Source organism: Thunnus maccoyii, chromosome 4, assembly GCF_910596095.1.
Source record: "Thunnus maccoyii chromosome 4, fThuMac1.1, whole genome shotgun sequence".
Taxonomy (NCBI): Eukaryota; Metazoa; Chordata; class Actinopteri; order Scombriformes; family Scombridae; genus Thunnus; species Thunnus maccoyii.
The window spans coordinates 26,732,680-26,752,043 of NC_056536.1; the positions used below are offsets into that span (position 1 = coordinate 26,732,680).

General features: G+C 43.3%; 1 protein-coding gene across 1 annotated transcript in view; it reads left to right on the top strand.

Annotated features, from left to right (window-relative positions):
• itga5 (integrin, alpha 5 (fibronectin receptor, alpha polypeptide)) overlaps positions 1-19,364 on the top strand; it is a 34,414-nt gene that overhangs the window by 12,740 nt on the left and 2,310 nt on the right. The window contains exons 3-29 of the mRNA XM_042410285.1: positions 608-708; positions 1,263-1,386; positions 1,601-1,662; positions 1,756-1,801; positions 1,910-2,035; positions 2,122-2,166; positions 2,408-2,451; positions 2,680-2,736; positions 3,352-3,404; positions 5,573-5,781; positions 6,169-6,360; positions 6,445-6,490; positions 6,803-6,916; positions 8,246-8,301; positions 8,723-8,880; positions 9,060-9,197; positions 11,716-11,783; positions 13,271-13,421; positions 13,543-13,635; positions 14,081-14,160; positions 14,306-14,386; positions 14,487-14,592; positions 14,968-15,126; positions 15,758-15,865; positions 18,011-18,124; positions 18,815-18,916; positions 19,209-19,331. Coding sequence (XP_042266219.1) covers positions 608-708; positions 1,263-1,386; positions 1,601-1,662; positions 1,756-1,801; positions 1,910-2,035; positions 2,122-2,166; positions 2,408-2,451; positions 2,680-2,736; positions 3,352-3,404; positions 5,573-5,781; positions 6,169-6,360; positions 6,445-6,490; positions 6,803-6,916; positions 8,246-8,301; positions 8,723-8,880; positions 9,060-9,197; positions 11,716-11,783; positions 13,271-13,421; positions 13,543-13,635; positions 14,081-14,160; positions 14,306-14,386; positions 14,487-14,592; positions 14,968-15,126; positions 15,758-15,865; positions 18,011-18,124; positions 18,815-18,916; positions 19,209-19,331 — 2,756 coding nt within the window. The remainder of the gene's footprint in view (positions 1-607; positions 709-1,262; positions 1,387-1,600; positions 1,663-1,755; positions 1,802-1,909; positions 2,036-2,121; positions 2,167-2,407; positions 2,452-2,679; positions 2,737-3,351; positions 3,405-5,572; positions 5,782-6,168; positions 6,361-6,444; positions 6,491-6,802; positions 6,917-8,245; positions 8,302-8,722; positions 8,881-9,059; positions 9,198-11,715; positions 11,784-13,270; positions 13,422-13,542; positions 13,636-14,080; positions 14,161-14,305; positions 14,387-14,486; positions 14,593-14,967; positions 15,127-15,757; positions 15,866-18,010; positions 18,125-18,814; positions 18,917-19,208; positions 19,332-19,364) is intronic.

Sequence of the window (19,364 nt, forward strand, 5' to 3'; positions counted from 1 at the left end):
GTAAAGGATTAGGGCGGAGTGGTTCTTCAACTCACATTTGCACTTCCGTTACAGATGTCAACTCATACACTGGAATGTCAGTGTTCAGTTTATGAGCTATAGGATGGTGATATGACTTCCTTGCCTAATCAATTTGTTTGCATTTCATTCTCCATCGCAGCACAGATGTAACATCTGTCTTCCAATAAAGTTGTGTTTAAATCTGACTCCCCGGACCATCTGTCACGTCACCTGCTGCTGTCAAGTGTGAAGTGTTGAAGTGGGAGATCAGCGTCAATGGCCAGGTGGTCAAACAGAGCCAAGGGTCAATGAGGTTAAGTTAGGCCAGGCTAGTCCATACCCGGCCAGGCTAAGAGAACTACTATCTCCTGATCTCCTAAACAGTGGCCGTGTAGCACATACCATTCTTTTCAAATTCTCACCCTGATCGTCTTTGCATGAAAAATAGTGTAACTGGAGTCTTAAAGCCTGCTGTCCGCCAGCTGTCCAGATGTTTCCAAAGGCCTGGGAGGGGAAGGCTACTTGAGGTCCAGCTGAAGGAATGAATGTTTTGTTATGTTTTTATAATGCTATCACTTAGTTTCATTTTCTTGTGTCTTTTTCCCAGGGGATCGCACTACCATTCTCAACAACACAGAACATCAGGTTGATTTCAAGTCCCACCAATGGTTCGGCGCCACCGTGCGTTCCCACGGTGACACAATTCTGGTAAGGTGACCCACTCAAAGATGATTTTGGGGGCTGGGCAGGGAAGGACTAGAGTTTCAGCCCTACCTTTCTCCATTGGTGTTCTCCACTGTTATGATTAGGGCTTTCACTGAAGTCTGTTCTGGCCACATGGCTGTGAGAAACTTTCTTCTTCAAATGATGTCTCACTCAGGGGGAATGTGTATGTTCTTTGTCAGAAATTTGTCTCCCAGATTACTGTCCATTAAGTTGTTGTCATTCAGGTCCAATTTTGTACTTCCAGTCTCGACACACCGTAAAGAAATGTTTTGTGCCCTTCCTGTGACATCAAAGTTGAGCCGCCTGTTGTTTGGTCTGATAGTATGGGTTGTGACCTGGGTTGAGTTACGTGGTTACCCTGCTCCAGATGTACCACTGACCTCAGCCCAGGTCTCCTCCTGAGTTCACCCGGGTGTTGTTGCAACTGGAAAAACATCTCTCAACCTAAAAGCTCACCCCATTCATCAACACATCTCCTCCCTCCCACCCCGCCCCCCTACCAATCCCCATCTTTCTCCACCTCCTCTCTACCCCAGGCTTGCGCTCCCCTCTATTCCTGGCGGACTGAAAAGGACACTCCCCATTCTGATGCTACAGGAACCTGCTACCTCTCAGTTCATAATTTCACCAAATTCGTGGAGTATGCTCCCTGCCGCACAGGTAACTGTCACCTCTCTTCAAATCTCCAGTGACGTTAACATTGATCTATTTTATATAGACTTATCTTAATATGACAGCTGAGCTCTATGTGGGAGTTAGATAAGTGTTAAATTTTCTTTTTCCATGATTTTCATCAAATATTATTAGTTGAATATTAATAGTTATAACTTAAATCATTCATGATGCACCACTCCACTTCTGTCTTCTGTTTCAGAGATCAGTGAAGAGGCAGGACAAGGCTACTGCCAGGGAGGATTTAGTGCTGACTTCACAACGGTAATAACTATGTTCCTGTCAGTGAACAACCAGAGATTTATGGGCTAATTTTTTCTTTTTTCATTGTAGTAATTCGCAGGTTTTATCTTTCAGGATGGCAAAGTGGTGTTGGGAGGGCCAGGCAGCTACTTTTGGCAAGGTATTTAGGACATACCAATCAAGCATGTTAAAAATCCTAAAAAACAAGCCTCAAAATGTTCTTCCAAGTTAATTCGCATTACCGTTTTTCTCTTTGTTTTTATTTTAGGTCAGGTGATCTCTGCAGCTAAGGAGGACATTATCAAAGCGTACTACCCAGGCTATTTTATGCAGTCTGTGGGTGGCCAGATCCAGACCAAACAGGTCCAGGCTAAACATGATGACAGCTATCAGGGTAAGGGAGGCTGACTAAAATGTAAACTCTTAGTTTGTTAGCCATGCAAGCTTAGACTAATGTCTGTACTCTTGTGTTGCTTTCAGGCTACTCTGTTGCTGTCGGGGAATTCAGTGGTGATCAGGTGGAAGGTAAGTCCATCAAATATATACCCATGTGGCCAATGTTAGGTGAGGCGTAAAGTAAAACACATAAGGGCAGACACATAGAAATGCAAAGGCTACAGCTGAAATGAACATAAACTCAAGTCAGCTAATATATTTTACATGATTACTGAGCTGGAAACCTTGTCAATAGAATCCTCCTGCTGTGCTTGACCTGCATATTTTACCCTCCCTAAATCTTTGCTTCATTTCTTTATGCACCTCTCAGATTTTGTGGCTGGTGTTCCAAAAGGACTCATGCTTTACGGTTTGGTAAGAAAGCTTAATCATCACTTTCATTTTGGCTCTCGTTTTGTTGCTTTGAGAATGAGAGACCTGGGCTTTAGACTTGGGACTAACACAGGAAAATAAAGGAAAAAAAATAGCCTTAGCGATATTGTCACAACGGGGATTGTTTTTTCAGTGAATTCCATACCAGAGACTATGCTTATATTAGACCTTATAAAAAGATGTTCACCATATGTGGCTGCTGTGTTGCAGGTGTCCATTCTGAATGGTACAGATCTGAAGGCCTTGATTAACTACACTGGCGAGCAGGTGAGTCAGAGAGGTCCTATGTCCGCCCTCTATACAGAAAGATCCTTCATGCTTCCTCTGTGTGTTCATGGCTTGGCCTCTTATGTGAGCTCTTAATTTGTTGAGTCAGTGTAAGCAAAAATAATTTCCTTTCCAATGTTCTCTTTACTAGATTTTGGTCTCTTTCGTGGTTTGCTGTAAAGCTCAATTATTGAGGGGAAAGTGCAGTGGCAATTTGTGCAAATGGTTCTGGGAATAGAAAAGCACTGAGCTCGTTTAAAGTGATGATTGACTCAGCTGAATAAATAAAATCACAATTGAATTTGCTTACATTCTGGCAATTTAGACCGTGTCTTCAGACTGAGCTTCATGACAGAAAATTTAGAAAATGAAACAGAACTGGAACAGAAATGGAACTAAACTGGGCCTATCATGCAACAAACCTGTAAAACCCATCAAGCCTTCATGTTTCCTTCAGGCCTCCCTTTATTCTATCAATGCTGAAAGCTAGTTTGAATTTTGCAATAGCATGACTGTTTGGTATTAAGTAAGAACCAACTAAATCTTTATGATGTTAATGGCTTTTGACAATGAGATTTTCAATGGCCAAACTCATGGACACACTTTTGTTTACAGATGGGATCATATTTTGGCTATGCAGTGGCGACAACTGACATCAACAGTGATGGGTGAGTGGTAGCTTTTTCCCTGTCTGTTTTTCTCAACCTCTCCGTCGTCCTCTGTTTCTCTTTCTTGCTAAGTAATAGTAAGTAAGTAAAGTTTTTTTTTACTGTAGCACTTTTCACAGAGCAGTGAGTCTTCAGCTGTATGTGTATGTCCATAGGAGGAGCGTTTCACAGTGGTGGAGCCACCACTTTAAAGGCATGATCACCTTTTGTTTTCAGTTGAGCATGAGGGACAACCAGTGAACCCTGGTCAGAAGACCTAGGTGACCTACTGGTGATATAAGGATGGTCAGAGATGTAGACAGGTGCCTGACCATGCAGGGCTCTATATGTGAAAACAAGAACCTTAAAATGAATCCTAAACTTGATGGGAAGCCAATGTAAAGATGATAAGATGGCTGTGATGTGAGTCATCCTGCTGGACCTGGTCAACATCCTTGCAGCAGCGCTCTGGACCATTTGTAGATGGTCCAAGGACGATTTGCTGAGGCAGGAGGAAAGGGAATTGCAGTTGTCCAGCGAGGATGATATAAAAGCATGAATCATCATCTCTAGCTCATGTTGTGATACAACAGACCTCAGTTTGGCAATATTTCTTAAATTGAAGAAACATGTACGGCTTAGTGACTTGACATGTTGATCAAAGTACATAGCCTGATCAAATATAACACCAAGATTTCTAAGATTAGACTGTACAACTGAAGAAAGGGACCCAATACACTGAGCAACCTTGGAATCTATGCTATCTGAAGCAATGATGAGGACATTGTTAGCCATCCAGTCTTTAATGGAAGTCAGACGATTGTGTTAAACAGCTTGTTTATCAGTATCATCAAGTTTAAAAGAGACATACAGCTGAATATCATCAGTGAGAGATACCTTTCAATTTGCTAATAATATGACTTAAGGGAAGCATATACAGAGCAAATAGCATAGGACCCAAGACAGAGCCCTGAGGCACATCACAGGAAAGAGCAGCAGTTTCAGACATGTAGGGACCAAGAGATAGGAGGAGAACCAGTCCAGGGTGCTCCCGAAGACACCCGCCCACTGCCTAAGCCCTTTAGTCAGGATGCTGTGTTCTACAGTATCAAAAGCTGCACTAAGATCCAGCAGCACCAAAACAGAGCATTCACCCACATCATTATGTCATTGGAGACTCTGAGAAGAACTGTTTCAGTGGAATGCTTCTGACTGAAACCAGATTGGAATTCATCTAAGATGTTGTGTGCAGTCAAGCAGTCAAGACAGCAGTGAGCTGTTTGGCAACAACTTTCTCTAGGACTTTTGAAGCCCTGTAGTTTTTGGAAAGGAATGGTCAAGGTTAGTTTTTTTTTTTTTTTCAGAAGAGGCTTAACAACTGCATGTTTAAAATAGGCTGGGACACAACCAGATTGCAGGGAGCTATTTATAATAGAGACCAGGCATGGACCAATAGACCCAAGTACATTTTTAAGCATGGAATTTGGTAAAACATCTACAGGGCTTGAGGGAGTGTTAATTCAGCCCACCAGATCAGTGAGGTCTTGCAGGGAAATAGGAGAGAAGCAGTCCAAAATTGACGGCCGAGTTGGATAGGCATAAAAGGGGGTAGAGGAGGGGATGATGCTAGCCCTGGCATCTCTAATCTTATTCACAAAGAAAAAAGTTGCCGTAATCCTTATTTCAAAATACAGGCACATCAGGAGGTGCAGGAGAGACAATGTTGTTGATGGTATCAAACAGGACTTTAGGATTGCGTTCACTGGAGGAAATTAGGTTGTCACAGTAGGAAGCCCTCACATCTTTAACAATGTTGTTAAACTCAGTTAAAAGGTCTTTGTAATGGAGACAGTGCACATGGATGATGATCGTGAGAAGACAACACTGCGCTTGGGTCAAAAGCTGTAGAAAACCTCTCAGCTGAGAGGTGATTTAATGTTTACTGGGCAGAGAATCTAAATTAGAAGACAGGTTGAACAAAGCACATTCATGGTCAGTAACATGCAGCTCCTCAGAGCAAATAGAATCAATATTTAAACAAAGCGTAAAAAACAGGTCCAGGCTATGACCCCTAATAACTGGGCAGAATCTAGATTGGATGCCACCAGCAACCCATTACAGCTGGAACCTCAGGCGACAATGTGTCTGAGCTTAAATGAGTTTGTGTGATCTTCCTTTCTTGTCTGCAGGATGACTGACCTGCTGGTGGGAGCTCCCATGTTCATGGTCCGGGGCTCTGATGGCCGTCTGGAAGAGATGGGTCGGGTCTATGTTTACCTGCAGCGAAGCCCCCTAAACCTGGAGCTCAGCCTACCTCACCTTACAGGCACTCAGGTGTTTGGGAGATTTGGCAGCACCATTGCACCATTGGGAGATCTGAACCAGGATGGTTTCAATGGTAAATATTGTGATTGCGGAGGGGGGAATTCGGAACATTATGACTCATTTTTGCTTCCGCTTCTTCTTAACTGCATGAACATGAAACATCAGAGTGCAAACTAGGAAACAAACTAACAAACAAAGGCAAAGAAGGAACTCTGAAAACAACTCTCCAATGAGTTCTTTTTTCCATTTCATTCTACTAGACAGCTACAGCACAGGCCAAGATGATGAGTTTTGTTACCCTATGTGTTTTTCTGGGCTACCATGGCAACAGCCTAACCTGTTTTTTGCCAGACACTAGACGATATTATTGTATAAAATAATTTAGCCACAGTCTGCCAAATATATCTCACCAAGGATCTCTTTGATCTAATGCTTTTCCTGACATTTTGCTCCTTGGCAGATGTGGCTATCAGCTGTCCATTTGGAGGGGATGAGAAGCAGGGACTGGTTTACATCTATAATGGATACTCAGAAGGACTCAGGGAAAAGCCATCTCAGGTGATCACTGGCCAGTGGGCTGCTGGGACTATACCTGCTAGCTTTGGATTTGCCCTCAGAGGTGCTAAGGACCTGGACATGAATGGATACCCAGGTGAGTGAGGTTAAAAGTATGTAATCATTAGCATAAATATCTTTTTTTAGTATGTTTTCTAATTCTCTTCCTTTATTTTCTCAGATCTCATTGTTGGTGCCTTTGGTGTTAATAAGGCAGTCCTCTATAGGTATGTTCTTTTGAATCATATACTGTATGTAATCATGCAGTCTATTTGTTTAAAGGCATAGTATGACATTTTGGGAAATATCCTTATTCACTTTCTTTTTCCAAGAGTTAGATGAGAAGAATGATACCGCTTGTGTGTAGAATAAATATGAAGCTGGAGCCATGAGACGGTTAGCTTAGCTTAGCATGAAAAATATAAACAGGCGGAAACAGTTAGCCTGGCTCTGGAGAAGTGAATACGTGTATTTCCCAAAATGTTGTAAAAATGGAAATTTATTGAGTCTTGAAATTACTTTCTTTTTCTCACTCACAGATCCCGGCCAATAGTTAACACCAGTGCCTCCCTGACAGTTTACCCTACCATGATCAACCCTGAAGAGAAAAACTGCATCGTCACTAATGGAAACACCAGCATTCCTGTTTCCTGGTGAGTGTTCAGCTGGTCCACTACCAACACTCAGCTTCCTGTGACTGTTCTATTGGTATTTGTTTGACCCAACTGCAAAAAAGATGGGTTTCCCCATTCTCCTGCGTGCATAAACACTCCTATCCTGACAGGAAGCTCTGATAAGGAATATCCTCTCTATCAGCAGTCACGGTATTCATTTGTACCGAGCGCTGCTGTTCTCTGACCCATATTCAAAATGTCTTCATATCACACTGCTTCAGCTGAGGAACAGAAAAATAATGTGCTGAATAGCAGCATTGTTAGCCTTTTTTGGCCTCCTCCAAATGTGCACAGTATTCAGTTCCAGAAAAGGGGAGAGGAAACAGACGACGGTTGATCGCTGCTCGACATGGTTGACACTGCACTCATGTGTCTGCTTTCCCCCCCTCTCCAGATCCTGATCCATAAAGGAAACTCTTGTATACACATGTGTCTTGATTACGCTACGTTGCCTGGTGATGAGGAGTTTTTTGTGGGGGTGAAGGGAGCACAGAGGGGATAATGGGAAGGAGGGTGGGAGGGGAGGGGCTGGAAGGTTTTTGCAGTTGCTTTGAATGAGATATTGTTTGGTGGTGGAACACAGCTGGGAAACATCAGGACACGTAGACTCCCGTGAGCGTGCGCACACAGTCTTGCAGAAACAGGCAGACACAGGAGCGTATACATGAAGTTATTACTACACCTCCAAAGAAATCCTTGTATTCTCTGTCTTTTTCTGTCTCATTTTTCACTTCTCTTCCCTTTCCTGTGTTTTTTTTTTGCAAAAGACTCTCCCTTTTTCCTTTCTCACTTCTTACAGTTTCTGCTCCGTCCCTCTAGTGTGGGTTTACTAGTAAAAGGATTGGGGGTTTTGGGGTTGCAGACTTTTGGACAGCAGCACCGTGTTGTGCAGCTGATGTCATGAGAGAGAGCTACAGGCTTATATAGACAGCCATTGACTGGTCAGCATTGAAACCTGAGTCGTTGCCCAATTTCACCCTTCTTAACTCTGCTATTCCTTTGTGTGTGGGGGGCTAAGGGTGGAAACAGAGACACACCGATTTATCAGCCTGGCTGGTGAAAGCAGTCAGATGCCAGAATGTCTCTAAACATTTGGCATTTTTTTCATATTATTCATTGTATTCCCATTACGGCTCTTGCCTCGTAACGTGAACCATGTAAGGAGCTGACACAAGAAAAGTGGGCCATGAGAGAAAGTGAGAGAACAAGTGAGGGTGAATCTTCTGTGTACAGTATATTTATACTGAATCTCTGCCATAAAAGAATATGCTTCCCTCATCATGTCCTTGTCCCTTCTGTCCAAAACAGTGTCAACCTGAGTTTCTGCATATCCGCTGATGGGAAGCACCTACCAGGCATCCTAGGTGAGCCAATTTTCCACATCTGCACTTTATTACAAGTGAGGAAATTGTCAGATAGTCACCAATGGTAATGTTTTAAATCCATAACAGCCTGTAGGTTTTGTCAGGTGATGTAGCTTTTTAGATTTTGTTATGACAAAAAAGGAAATGCAGTGTGCCAAATATTTTCTGTGATCCAACTTTAATGATCAAACTTCTTCTGTACTCAGTGCCTTTCCCTATCAACCCCTAGTTATTACCTTTAATGAGTCCTTCCTCTATATACAAGTGTTCTCCCTGCCATTATGTTTAAGTTACATTGACTACATTGTGTGTGCTTCAGAGTATTTATGGAGGTCTTTTTTTAAACCTGTCATTACGTGACTCAAGAACATTCATCATGCTATGAATGCTCATTTGTGCGTATATGTGTTATGTGTTCCAGATTTCCAGGTGGAGGTGCAGCTCGATAGTCATAAGCACAAGCAGAAAGGTGCAGTGAAGAGAGCTCTGTTCTTGGATTCCCAGCAGCCCTTGCTCCAGCGGAGTGTTAGGGTGCGCCATGGCGAGCGCATCTGCAACAACACAAAGATCTACCTAAGAGTACGCCCCCTTTCTCACTAATAAAAAAAAAAAAAAAAGTAGAAAGAAGAAAAGAATAATATGAAGCGATAACTGTGATTATGATGCAAACTTAAGCCATTGGACATTTTTTAACAACAAATTCTTACTTTTTGTACAAATTTCATCTAGAAAAAACCCTGTTATGTGTTTCTTTGCAGGATGAGAAAGAGTTCAGAGATAAACTCTCCTCCATTTATGTGGCCTTGAACTTCACTTTGGATCCCAAAGCTGCAGCTGACTCCCACGGCCTGCGGCCCATCCTCAACTATCAGGCCACCAACGTAATTGAGCAGAAGGTACTTTGACATGCACTACACTTCCCTGATTTCTTATCCTGCTCAGTTAACTAATCCTGGAGTGATCTACAGGGCTTCTAGCATCAACATATAGTGGGGCAATGTTCACTAATAATGTACATCTGGTTCTAAGACTACTTAGACTCATTCTCTCTGAGCTGATGATAAGAATATCCGCCACATTGAGTAATTATTCTCCTTTTCACGGGCCAGCTACTCAGACTCTCTCCTGTCCCTGATGAAAGAGTGAGTCTGTTCTTTTTAATGTAAATTCTAAAGTGCTCTGCTGGGAAGAAGTCCAGCGTGTCTGGAAAGCTGTTTTCAAAATGAAAATGTGAGGCACATGTAGAGTGGAGTGTTTAGCTGTCCCCACAGGAATAACTCTTGGCCTGCTCGGTTGCGTTAAGGTACATAGGTGACTCGTTCCAGAGCTGCACAGGCACAGAGGGTTAGTAGATATTTCAGGGTGGGGCAGTGCCGGGCTATTTGCCCATCTGGTTGAAATCTCTCTTCGTCTTGCCAGTTTTCCTCTGGCAGCATGTAGAGCTGGCTCAACATGTTAACACTTGGGCATCATTTCAGCCGTGGCACAGCGTGCACCATATGTGAGTTCAGCAATAGCCACCGGATTGGAGCATTCAGGGGACGGCAATGAGCGTAGTTTTATCCCCTCTTTCTCAATATCTCTCTCTATCCTGGTGTGTATCTTTTTCCTGGTGGATCAGGACTGAACCCTATCATTGATGTCCTTACTAGATATCAAAGCGGTTTGGGCCTCCAACAGATGTGGTCTATTGCTGAACCGAGACCTTGAGACAAGCCTGAGCTAAAAAAAAATCAACCTTAAACCTAAAAAATCCCCTTTTTGCCAAACATCCAAAGAGGGCAAACCTGATATGTATACGTATGTGTAAAATGGGAGTGGGAGTAATGTCAAACTGCCAACATATTTCATTAATCTTGCTTTAGACTTTGAATATAACGGTGTATAAACAGTGAAGGGTGACTATTATACTGCAGCCTTGGCCTTGATCAGACACATGATGCCCTATTTATTTCCACATATGCTTTGAGAATGTGTGGCAGGCTATGTAACATTTCATCAACTCTGCCAAGTACTTGCTCTCCTCAAACTGGAGTGAGAATGAGAAATGGTTGAGCCTCACTCTCGCTCTCATCTTAACATATTCCACATGTCTCTGCAAAGATTTATGGTATTATGATGGATCTGTTAATTGGTATCATTCTTAGATCGTGAACGAAGGCATACATTTATGCAAAATCAGGAAAGATCAGTTGTTGTCACCTTTTTAGAACTAGAAAACGGCTGCAATTGCGCATCCATGCCCTCATTGTTCTTAAAATAATAACATTTAAATCAAATGATTATGACTTTGATAAATGGATTCCACTCATTTTGCCAAGTTTTGATTTTACTGCACGACGCCTGCCCTCATTATGTCACATGCTGATGTCAGTGTTGTTGTTGTTAAACTGCAAATGTCGTTTTCCCGACCTACACAGACATACAGGCCCAGGAGCACATGTGGCTAAGTTAGCATGGCGGTTACCATGGTGTCCATAATTAGAGCCCCTGGATGGTGTAATGACAAGGGAGGCGCTTGGCTCTCTCTAATCTCCTCCTCCATTTCTATTTATTATCCTCATCGTCATGAGCATCATCACACTGTCACGGTCACAGCGGGATGCAATTTAGCAATCCGCAAGGCTTTCCCTGCCGCTGCCCTGCCACACGTTCAGCGGTCAGATGCTGTGTTTCTGTTCCTTTCTTGTCTCTCCCTCCACTGTAATCTCTGAACCCCCCCACTTCTGGTTTTCAGGTCAACAGAGATATCCTATGTCTCAGTAAGTTCCTCTAGGTCTTAGGCTCCTCCCTCTCCATATGATCATATAGCCTATACTGCTGTGGTTTGCTGGGTGGCATAGCATGTGGTGAAAGCGCGGTTTGCCACATGGCGCTGTGATGTGGGACGCTGGTGAGAGCTGGGAGCTGGCAGTGTTGTCCTCAGCTCCACAGGAGTATCTCCTCTGGCTCGGTCTCTCCGGGCTGGCCTCTTCCCCTCCGTTCATCATTTCCTCCTCTTACGTCGCAAACAGAAAGCATGTGTGTGCCAGGACAGCTGGTTCAGGGGACTGTGTCTGTGCCTGTCATGAGCTCACTGAGTCAGCCATTGTCCCCCTGAGCCACAACACTGTTTTTAACTGTCTGATGTGCGGTGATGATGCCTTGTAAATAAGGACGATTGCGGTCCAGGTGTGTGTGTTAGGTGTTGGATGGTGGTCGGGAGACAGAAGTGGAATGTATTAGTCATACCACATGTCGCATCTTGCTACACTCATCCTGTTGTCTCCCTTAAAAAGATATTTGATTTATCTCGTGTGCCTAATTCACTTCACATGTAAAAGATGTGTGTTTTTAGTCGGAACCTATTGTATGGTCACCATGGGACTGCAGCCCCTATTAAAACTTTTATCACCCCCATTGTGCATCTTTTAGGCTCAGATTCTGTTGGACTGTGGAGAGGACAACATCTGCGTTCCTGACTTGAAGCTGGCAGTCCATGGGTGAGTCTCTTCATTTCCTTATATTTCTAAAAATCCCAGAGCATGTGGATTTCAGGAAATATACTAAAATGTGGTGGAGAATACATGGTACACTATGAGCAGGGTCATAGACGCTGAACTCTTCACCTCCACTATGCAAATGCGACCTTGGATTTGAGTACTAAAGCATAAATACAGCTGTTTTTGTTGCTCCGCTACTTTGTTTGGTTTAGCATACCAGAGAGGGGCTGTTAATAGCCACAGTGTTGCAGGAGAGTCCGGGTACACCGTCCTCTGAAAACAGGAAGCAGCTCTGCTCTATAGGTGCTATGACAAGCAGTTAAGGGGAGAAGACAGGGGAGATGAAAGGGATTTGTTTAGAAAGTATGAGAGCTGTGCACCAGAGTCCCAACCTCGCCTGCTTCTGAAGCTGTCAGGAGCACCCTGCCTTCTACACTTTGATTCGAGAAATCTGTTAGCATTTTTCTCAAAAATAACAGCCGCCCCGATACTCCCTACTCCGCTCTGTCATTTTGATTTCACATTCCTATATTTATCTACCATCTGCCTCCATTTTTTTTCAACGTATGGCTGATCCATCACATATGGAATAACCTGCTGTGAGTGCGTGTTAGTGCTGCGCTCCATCCAAGTGCAACCCCCAGAAATTGAGCTGTATAAAGTGTGATTAGTGCAATTAAAATAATAGCTTGATGTTTTTGTCTGCTCTATAGTAAATTATGGAAGCCTAATAGTAGTTGGAAGGGTTAACGGGATGGCCATGATTTGGTGGAATTTTAGAAAAAAAAGTATCCATCATTCCTGCAGTGTTGTTTCTTCTATTCCACTGCCAAAAGCACATAACCTGTTAGACCGAGAGTCCCTCAGGGTAGCTTTTAGGTTTTGTGGTGTTTTCTAATTTTGAGCCTTTGTTTGGTTTAAAAAGTGCGATGCCAGTTAGAATCAGACTATAGTTGACTTGCAGGCCGACAGAGGATCAGCTTCAGAAATCTTCTCTCTCTTGCTCTCCTGCCTTGCTTTATGAGAGTGGCTTGTAATTAAAAGCGTCTGTGTGGCCCTCCATATGGAATTTCTCATTGTTCTTCGCTGTGGAGCAGCATGTGGAGAGAGAGAGCAGCTAAGGGGGAGGTGTTTTATAGGCCTGTGCTCTGTTGTACAGCATGTATGACTTTATTACCACATCAGAAAAGTGTTTATTCAATGGGTGGGGGGCTTCGTTAGATTAATTTGATTGTTTTTTGCTGCCCAATATATACCAAAAATACAAAATATATATACCAAATACAAATCCGTAATATTTCTTAGCTACATTAAAGCAACAACAATATGTTGTCCACTCTGTTTTGCCAGCAACCACAAGTCATTCTTTACTTACAACATCCTAACAAAACTTTACCCTTCATTTATTTGTCTGAGGAGTTCTGACACTAGTTAACCTAACTGTTGACCTTATTAGTAATCACATTTTTCTATGGTTGGGTCCTCAGGGACAGGAAGGAAGTCTACCTGGGTGATGACAACTCCCTGACCCTGACTTTCAACGCCAGGAATGAGGGTGAGGGAGGGGCATACGAGTCAGAGCTGTACGTGGTGCTGCCCCCTGAAGCTGATTACAGTGGTATTGCCCGCAATAATGAGGTGAGAGGGGATTGAAAACACAGTGAAAACCAACAACTTCCAGGAGCTAATATGTCCCTTAAGACATGATTACAGTTGTCCTTTGCTGTGGTTTGACCAATTTGTCCTCATTTGTCCCCAGAGCCTAACCCAGCTGACCTGTAGCTATGAGACGGAGAACCAGACCAGATACCTCAGCTGTGATTTGGGAAACCCAATGAAGTCTGGCACCAGTGTAAGGACACCTCTGTCTTTTGGCTGTTCTTTTATTTCCTTCATGATGAATTTAAGGGTTATAGGATACAGTAGATGCTTGTTTAATAGTGGTAAACAGTTGACACAACATCATGGTTTCCAGCTCTTTGCAGGAAAGGGTTATATGTCATCCCCAAGTTGGGTGTGAACAGCACAGGAAAAGTCAGTATGTGGAAATCTTGTGACAGGAAGTACAGACTCCATCTGTGCCCTCAGGTCCTTGCTGGGCAGAGTTTCCCTTTTTAATGACTGAGTCATAGGCTGGCATGTTTTAATAAGTCTGTGGAAGAGATTGGCTGACTTCTCTGTAAAAAAAAAGAAAGATTCTTATAGAATCCACTCATTTTTAATGGAAAATGTTCTGTTTTGGAAACTATTGCTCTAAATGACAATGATGATGATGAATGAATTTTTTTTCTTTGCAGCTTTGGGCAGGTTTGCGCTTCACAGTGCCAAGACTGAAGGACACACACAAAACTGTTCAGTTTGAGCTGCAGATTCGCAGGTACAACTTGATGTGAACACACACAACTGAGACAGTTACCGTTTATGGAAAATGTTCTGATTCTGATTTAGCAGCGCTGCTCTCCACAGCTCTCAAATGACATCAGCTAATCAAAATCTATTTCTTCTTCGTTTCGTGTCCGCAGTAAAAATGAGAATAATTCCCACAGTGAGGTTGTGCCCTACAAGCTGGAGGTGGTTGTTCAGGCTGATGTCATTCTACAAGGGTGAGTTCAGTGTTACGATTCCCTCATTTGAACTTTTGGAGCTTCATTAAGTTTCTTCTGAGTCCCCACGCATATTCTCACTCTTCCATTCTCTGTTTAGTGTGTCTCGACCAGATAAGGTCTTCTTCCCGCCAGTCAACTGGAAGGCTACCAAAAGCCCCGGGGTGGAGCAGGACGTTGGGCCTGCCGTGGAACACATCTATGAGGTAACCGGCCATAGCTGTGCAGACTCACTGGAGCTGAGCAGATTGGGTTGGAAAGCAGATCTTACTGTTCATAAAGCGAGGCGAATCCCCAGGGCAGCAATGAGGGAAAAACAAAGAAACATACCCCAGATTACACAGTGTGATTTATTCTCAGGCTGTGCAGATCCACTTTCACGTGGGTGAGATTCAACAGTGCTCCACTTTCAGTGGCCTATTTGTAGATTAAAAAATATGTCAGACTCAGCATGGGAAAAAATCTGTTTCAACCTCACAGCTACACTGCTGCTACAACTAAAATATGACACGATCAAGCTGCACTTGAAGTTTTCTAATACTTCACATACTAAAGTTTCCTATTTCATTTCCTCTCTCCAGCTGGTGAACAACGGGCCCAGTCGGATCAGCCAAACTGTGCTTGAGCTGCGCTGCCCCCTCCGTATTCAAGGTCAAAATCTCCTTTATCCTCTGAAGTTCTCCACAGAAGGCCTTATCAACTGCACCTCAGACAAAAACATGAACCACCTGCACCTAAAAGTGAGTGACTCTAATGCACACAGACACATACCTCTCAGGGTCAAATGAGGCGAAATCACACTGTGAAGATCTCCCACCGATTCCCAGTCAGATGTATGATTAACAGTTAGGTCGTCCTGCTAGCTGGCCCACACCCACCTTCTCCTCCCAGCTTCTCAGCCCCACCCAGGACACTTACCCTACCACTGCTTTGAAGTTCTAGCTCTTCCCTATGCTCAGCACAGCTTGATGAACCACCTCAACCCAGCATTACACTCACTCATCTTTGACATCTAGCGACACGCCCCCCTTAGACCAAGTTATAGCTTTTGGATTTTGTGGGCAAAAAATTTCACTGCAGTTGTTTGTGTTGACATTCGAAGCTTGACAGATGTTTAGCAAGGCTTTAAGTGGTCATCTGTCTTAGCTGTGATCGAATGTTTTTTTTCCCCCTGGTGAATTGCTAAGTAGGGTGTATTTCCACGGGAATCCATGTGGAGTAGAGCTCACATGCTTCTGATTAATGACATAAAGCCTTGGGGTCACGCTAACATTAGGTTTTATATTGATGGTGTGCTCTTCTGCATGGTGAGGTCAGTGTGTGTGTTGTGCTAATGGTTGGTGTTTGTACTTGTGTTCTCGTTTCCCTTAGCTGCAACAGACATCTACAGAACCACCTCATCTGGCACTGAAGGCCCATGAGCACCGTGTTGAGAGGAGGGACGTCCACAGGAATCAACTCGCTCATTTGACTAACCTGGTAAGAAGCTTAGATCAGAATTGTCACTTTCTATAAATACAACACATTGCATGTATGAGTGAACATCGTCAGGCCAAAAGGTGAACTCTAATGTAAAAGGTGACTGATTGGTGACTTGAAAGTGAGAGAATGAGGAGCTTGAGTTCACAGTTTAGAGTAAATGTGGTTACGTAGTTAAACCTTTTTGTGTCACTTACACGGCAGGTCAGGACTAAAAATTAAGACTCAGTCAAACAGTTGACACAATATATTTAGCAGCATTGTAAAGCGTGCGGGTCTGGATCTATTTTGTTGACACCGGTCGTGCTCTTACACAAGGCTCCTGGGAATGGGTAATTAGGTTATGATGTCGTTAAAAGGGAGGGGTCAGAGGGCACAGGCTTGTCTCATTGTGGTGATTAACATTAAAGAGCCTTTAGTAGTGGTGGAGGGGTGGAGAGGCCGAGAAGACACGGGACATGGGAGACTTTTTGTCAGTGATGCACTGGTTACTTCACAGACTGCTCTGTAATTTTCGGCTCTGGGTGTTGTGAGGCCCCCTGAACCCCCCACACTGGCCCCATTAATCCACCCAGCCGCAGGTAGCTGCTCTCTCTGCCTCCATCTGTGGATACCTGCCTAAACCAAAGAGGTCTTTGTCTGTGCCTGTCGCTCCTAACTGTGCTCGTTTATCAAGCATGTCCAATGACACGTTAGTATGAAGGAACCCATTCTCCCATTTCCCCTGTGTCGGCACTTTTGTTTTTTACGCTCGAGAGGACAGACATCTCTGTCTCAAAGTGTCTCTTGATGAAAGTGTGTTAGTGTTTAGCAATGCTTGATTGAAGCTGTCAGCCTAGGTCACAGTGTGAGAATTTAAGATGACCTGCTTCGTCTTTGAAGAGCTGAGCTATGCATTAAGAACAAAGGATTGGCTGTAATTGCACTAATAATCAAAAAATAAAAGGCATTTCCTAATTACTTCTTCAGTATTTTCATTGTGTTGTAGTGCTTTAGATAATTTGAAATACATATATCATGGCAGTTGTTTTGCAATTATTGCGTGCATGATGAACAGCTAGTTTGGACTCGACACGTACAAAATTTTGCCAGTATTTGTGAGTAGTAAGTATTTGAAATTACATAGAACATTAATATCCACAGATTTTAGAGTCTGGGTCCAGCAACTGTTTGGCATTTTTGCTTGATACGTTGCATTTATCAGATTTTCTGCAGATGCATTTTCTGTTGATCAACAAACTGATTAATGGACTAATCATCCAGCTATGTCAAGCTATGCAGGGCCCGTGCATACAGCAGCTGTGTAGTCAGCCCAGACTGTTATTTTATGAAGTTGTGGGAACAGCCTCCATGCCCCAAGCTCCAGATCTTGACCACATAATCCCACCGGGGAGGATATGTGGGACTTGGGTCTGAGGCATCTTTGGCACTGGACCATGCTCATGTCATTTCCACAAACCCTCGTGGCCCCGCTGCCCTGGGGCATCAAGGAGGTCTACCAAGAGGAAGTGGACTGATATGCTCCCTGTCTGTCTGAATACCCTCATTAAGTCTGGCTAAGATTGAGCCTGAAGGAACTAGGCGGGTACTCTCTTCTCCTCCTGTGTTTGCCCTACTCGGTGTAATAAGTAAACTAATGCGCTCCCGCAGGAAACCGCCGAAACCTCTCAGTCTGGGGGTGGTCTGGCTACAGGATCAGCTCTAAAACACTAGTGTGTGTGCATGTTTTAAAATGTTAAATGTACTATGCTGCATTATGGGGATGTAATTAAGATAGTGTATTCTACAGTCTTGAGAAAAATGGGCTGGTTTTAGTGGTTGGGCAATAATTTGGAGAGTGGTGCATGCAGCATTTTTACAGTCTCATGACATTCCTTCAATCTAATTCGAAGCAGACGTGGAATAGGGATCATAACATTGGACTCTTTGTTATATTTATTGGACCTGCAGCATTAATGTGGATGATATTTGTCTCTCATATCTGTTCTACCAGTTTTCACATTTGCCTGTATGACCTTCACCTGCATTTAATTTAACTATAATTTGGGAGAAAAACATTTTTGTAGATGCTATCTATACACAAGAACAACACTTATTTAGCACTGAATCAACATCTTTCTAACTCCTTTCTTTCTGCCTCCGTAGTCCTGCTCTAATGTGGAGTGCTGGACGCTCCAGTGCAATGTGGGTCTTCTGGAGAAGGGGACTACTGCTGTCCTCAAAGTGTACTCCCGCGTCTGGGCTGAGACCTTCATTGAGGTTTGTGGGAGATGAACATTGCCTTACAAAATCACTAGACATGTACCGTTGATGAACACATGTCTCCACCAGATGACAAAGGCATGGCAGAGGAAAAGGCTGTGCACTATAGATTAATCTTTTCCCACCGGTGCCTGTGTATTTTCTCATGTCAGGCTTTGGCAGGAAGTACGTAGTCATTACTCATTAAAGCATCAAAAAGGCAAACATTGAACGTCAAAACCTCAAATGTGCGGCTGGCAAAGATGAATAGCTGCAGTAGTCAGTCTCATATTTGTTTGTGTTGACTATGCATCAGCTTTGGTTCTGGATCGACTCTTAAGGCTGTCAGTATGTGCAGTCTCACATATTTGCCTCAACAAATGGGACAACAGTTGTTAGCTGAGTATGTAGATTGCTCCAGACTGGTTGCAATTTCTACCAGTGTACTAGCTTTTTCTCTCTACTTGCTATGTCAGAGCTACACACAGACTATTTATCACCCCCTGCATGCTGTAACCCAAGGCATATATGTGAATGTATTGAAAATTCATTATCTGGTAGTCACAACTTCTCATAGGATAGGTATGCAAAAAGGATTTTCTTTGGAGGCGACACATGGTCTATGTCGCCATCTAGTGTATAACTTGTGGATTGCATGCATTTTGTATCTGATGTAGACTAAGTAACTTCTGGTGTTTCTCCCTTCAGAGAGCTTACAAGCAATATGTGCTGGAGTGCCTGGCCAGATTCAGTGTGAAGAAAATGCCTTATGCCATCCTACCCAAACAGTCTCCCAGTGGACACAAAAAGGTATTCAAGATCTTTATTCGTGCATTGGTCTGTTCATTTTAGCAGGCCCACTGTATGCAGAGTATCATCTCAATTTTCTTTGTTGAATTAAACTGAGATGAAGACAAACAGAGCTGCAACAATTAATGGATTAGTCGATTTTTCTCAAATTGGAGAATTTGTTGCTCTTCTTGGTCTTACATTACTGTAATTGTAATATTTTGGGGTGGTTTTGGACTGTTTGTCAGACAATACAAGACACCAAATGATTGTTAGTTGCAACCCTAAAGACGAACTGTGCCCTCATCCTCAGGTGGTGACCCCAGTGGTGTGGAACAAGCCAGATATTGAGAACTCAGTTCCTCTGTGGATCATCATCTTGGCCATTCTGGCTGGTTTGCTGCTTCTGGCTCTACTCATCTATGTCTTGTACAAGGTCAGTGCTGCCATTAAACAAAGCATTTTAAAA